Source organism: Patiria miniata, unplaced genomic scaffold (genome assembly GCF_015706575.1).
Source record: "Patiria miniata isolate m_02_andy unplaced genomic scaffold, ASM1570657v1 HiC_scaffold_5, whole genome shotgun sequence".
In the NCBI taxonomy this organism is placed as follows: Eukaryota; Metazoa; Echinodermata; class Asteroidea; order Valvatida; family Asterinidae; genus Patiria; species Patiria miniata.
This window is the reverse complement of record NW_024037072.1, coordinates 2805151-2808533: the sequence shown is the minus strand read 5'-3', so window position 1 is coordinate 2808533 and position 3383 is coordinate 2805151. Positions and strand designations below refer to the sequence as shown.

Below are 3383 nucleotides of genomic sequence, written 5' to 3'. Positions count from 1 at the left end.
CGCCGTTTTAGTTTTTTTTTAATCTGAGTTAGTTGAATAACTGCAGCTTTGTCGACCAAACAAAATTGAAAGATAATTCAGCATGCATATTTTGCAAGTCACCCGATTCGTGCATTCCGTTTCTAATTCCGTATAGTTCGTAAAGCGGTCTGTCTTTGCATGAAGTCAGACCGCATATACGTGTTCCTTTATACATTGAAATATTTTTGGAAGACAGATTTATCTATTGCTTAAACGAAAATCAGCTCTGTAAACTGTGTATAATCAAACAAAAATATAACAGGTGTGTTATCTTTATTCTTGTCACAGGAGGAACTGCGTGTGCTCATGAAACGATGTCACTGGAGTGAGATGTAGACGATAAGAGAAATCGACATAACGGGACACATGTATTACCGGCCCTTGGATCGCTTTCAGAGTGAAGAGTTTTGGTGCCTTAGCTGAAATAGATTCTCTAAGGAAAAAAATCTTTACATTCGTCACAATGGTAGATTTTATAAAGGAGTACCCTGGACTCTTCTACATGGATGCCGTGTGGATCGGCTTTGTGTCCATTGCAGGTGTCATTGGCAACTCCCTGGCACTTTGTGCCGTGGCCACAACTCCGTCCCTTCGCACATTAACCCAGCTTCACATCACCATCTTGGCGGGGATAGATCTCTTCATCACGGGGGTGCTTGCTCCCTGCCGCATCGCTACGGAGTACTACTCCGGCCGTTGGCCTCGCCACCAGCCATGGTGTCATTTCCTAGCTTACGTCGTCATCTTCGTCACCGGTTACTCTCTCCAGCAGCTGATGTACCTGTCACAGAATCGGTTTCTACGGGTGACCAGATCTGCCGCCTTCTTCAGGAAGATAGTGAAGCCACTCATCATCATTCAGCAGGGCTGTGCCGTGACCATTACAAGCATGTTAACCCTTCTCCCTCTTTATTCGGGTTTTGGTTCTGTGGGCTACCACACCAAATCACATTTCTGTTTTACCACCGGTCGCAACCAGCAGGTCCTTGCGGCAATCTGCATGGTTATGGCCCTTGTTGTTACACCAACATTTTACGGTCTGACCTTCATGCATGTTCGAGCCCATCGACGAAAGGTACAGAATTGGCAAGGACTTCGTCTGGAAAGCACTGGGAACTTGAACAATGGCTCCACGCATACAGCAATATACGGAAACGCAGCAACCGTGCATCAAAATAAAGGCATAAGACAACTGCAAACAAACGGGCAAATTCACGGTAAGATAGATGCAAGCAAAGGCATGGTCAGCTACCAAATTCCTGATGTGGAATCTGCCAACCTCCGTACAGCAATTGGGTCAAACAGCGCCTACGGAAAACCCAATACGTCAACGTCAGTAAATTCAACCGCACCGGCAGCCGAAGTAGCGGTGAACCCACCGGTACCCGTACCCAAGAACGCAGCTCGCGTTCGCCCCAAGAACGGACCGACACAGGAGAGTATGAAAATCACCAGGAACCTACTGTTGATATTCTGTGCCTACATCTGCTGCTGGCTGCCTTGGTGTATCCTGAGTCTGATTGAACCCCACGTGGACGTACCCGTACCTGTTTACCACGTAATCAATAACATAATATGGACCAACAGCTGTATCAATCCATACTTGTACGCCTCTATGAGCCGCATCTACAGAAACGCCTTCAAAAGGTGCTGTCGACTCAAGTGCCTTCGTAAGCGATGAAATGTGCACCCAATATAACTACTGAAAGTACAATGTATATAGCAAAAGCAAAGGAAAGTTGATCAGCAAACTAATCGCGGACATAATTATGAAGAAGGGTTGAAGGGTCTCGCTTAGTCTAGATGGTAGCAGCGTAATCCGTGTTAACTGAAATCCTTTGTCAAAATTTCAAAGTGTATCCACTTTCCTACGGATAGGTAGCGTAGCAAAACAATCCAGTGGGGCGTCTACCAAAAGTTCTTTTCACAAGATGTTCCTAATCACTCATTCCAAAATCAGTTGAGGGCGAAGTCCATAGTGCACACGTTTTCGAAACCGTGTTTTCGGGTCCCTTCCATCCAGTCTCTATATGAAACATGTACGATCGGGTATGTGCTTGTACATACATCAAATGGTCGGTCGCATTCTTTTTCACTAATAATGCACTTTCCGGGGTTTTTTTTTGGGGGGGGGGGGGGAGGGGTGGTCATGGAGGAGGTTCGATGTCACTGCCATAAATGCCAACTATCATACGTGTTTTTAGAAGACAGTAATTCCATTATTTCTGCAAAATTTCTAAAGCTTAATCAGTTTTGGGTTTTGCACCAAACACAGCAATGGCTATGAAGTGGCGTATAGCGATTGGGAAGGCGGTTCGACTCAAATGTAATGTACTAAGATTTCCTTCCATATCCCTTTGGGTTATATTTTGCTAATCTTTTCCGATAAAACATTAAGAGAAAAGCTGAAGTATTTCCTTCAAGCTTGAGATTGCGTGGCTGGCTCTCACTAATTCGAAAAAAAACCCAAAAACCCGCATTCCAATGACAGGACACATTTTTGAATGAAATTTTGCCTGCAGCACTTTCAAAATCTAGGATATGAAAGCCCAGTCATTAAGCTTTCTTATAGTACACAAATCATTCAGTTACGGAATTTTGAGCACAAACTCCGTTTTAAAGTTAAGTCCATGGATCAAAAAAAAGAAAAAAGTAAGTGTTCTTTCAGCAAAACGAAAACAATTCTCAGAGGGATGCATGCGAATCGGTTTCGTTTTGCTGAAAGAACACGTAGGCCTACCGGTACCTGTTTGGTGATCCGTGCAGAACTTTAAAACGGTGTTTGTGTTCAATATGCCGTAACTTAAAAAGTACTTGAGAGATTTGAATGATTCATGTGCTAAAGGGAAGTTCATTAATTGGGCATTCTTATATATAGGTTTTGAAAGTGCTACAGGCAAAACTGCATTCAACAATTGGTCCTGCCATTTGGGATGCGTTTTTTTTTATCACCATGTAGTTGAATGATTGTATACAACAGATTCCTACAAACTATAATTAAATTGTATGACAAGCATTTTCCATTACAAGAGGTTAAATGCCGATATGATAAGTGCAAGTCTCCCTGGCTTTCTAATGGTATCTACAACTCGATAAGGAGGAAAAACTTCTTGTATAAAAAATTCCTTAGAAATCCTAATCCTCATAATAAATCCATTTATACCTCATACAAAAATAGATTGAATACTTTGATACGAAATGCGAAAAAAAATTATTTCTCAAAGAAATTCGGCCAGGAAAAGGGCAACATTAAAGGGACATGGCGTTTAATTAATAACCTACTTAACAAGGGTAAATCGAAACCCAACCCGTCTCAAGATGGCGTACAAATAAATGGTAATGAAGAAATTGCCGACACATTT

The 3383-nt window shown here is 42.4% G+C and overlaps 1 protein-coding gene across 1 annotated transcript; it reads left to right on the top strand.

Annotated features, from left to right (window-relative positions):
• The first annotated feature begins 484 nt into the window (after positions 1-484).
• LOC119740569 (G-protein coupled receptor 84-like) lies at positions 485-1702 on the top strand. The gene has a single exon (XM_038215914.1). The coding sequence runs from the start codon at positions 485-487 to the stop codon at positions 1700-1702; it is 1218 nt and encodes a 405-aa protein (XP_038071842.1).
• The last annotated feature ends 1681 nt before the right edge of the window (positions 1703-3383 follow it).

What these genes read in the sequence shown, in the direction of transcription:
- LOC119740569 (XM_038215914.1), top strand. Translation starts at nt 485, where the DNA reads ATGGTAGATTTTATAAAGGAGTACCCTGGACTCTTCTACATGGATGCC.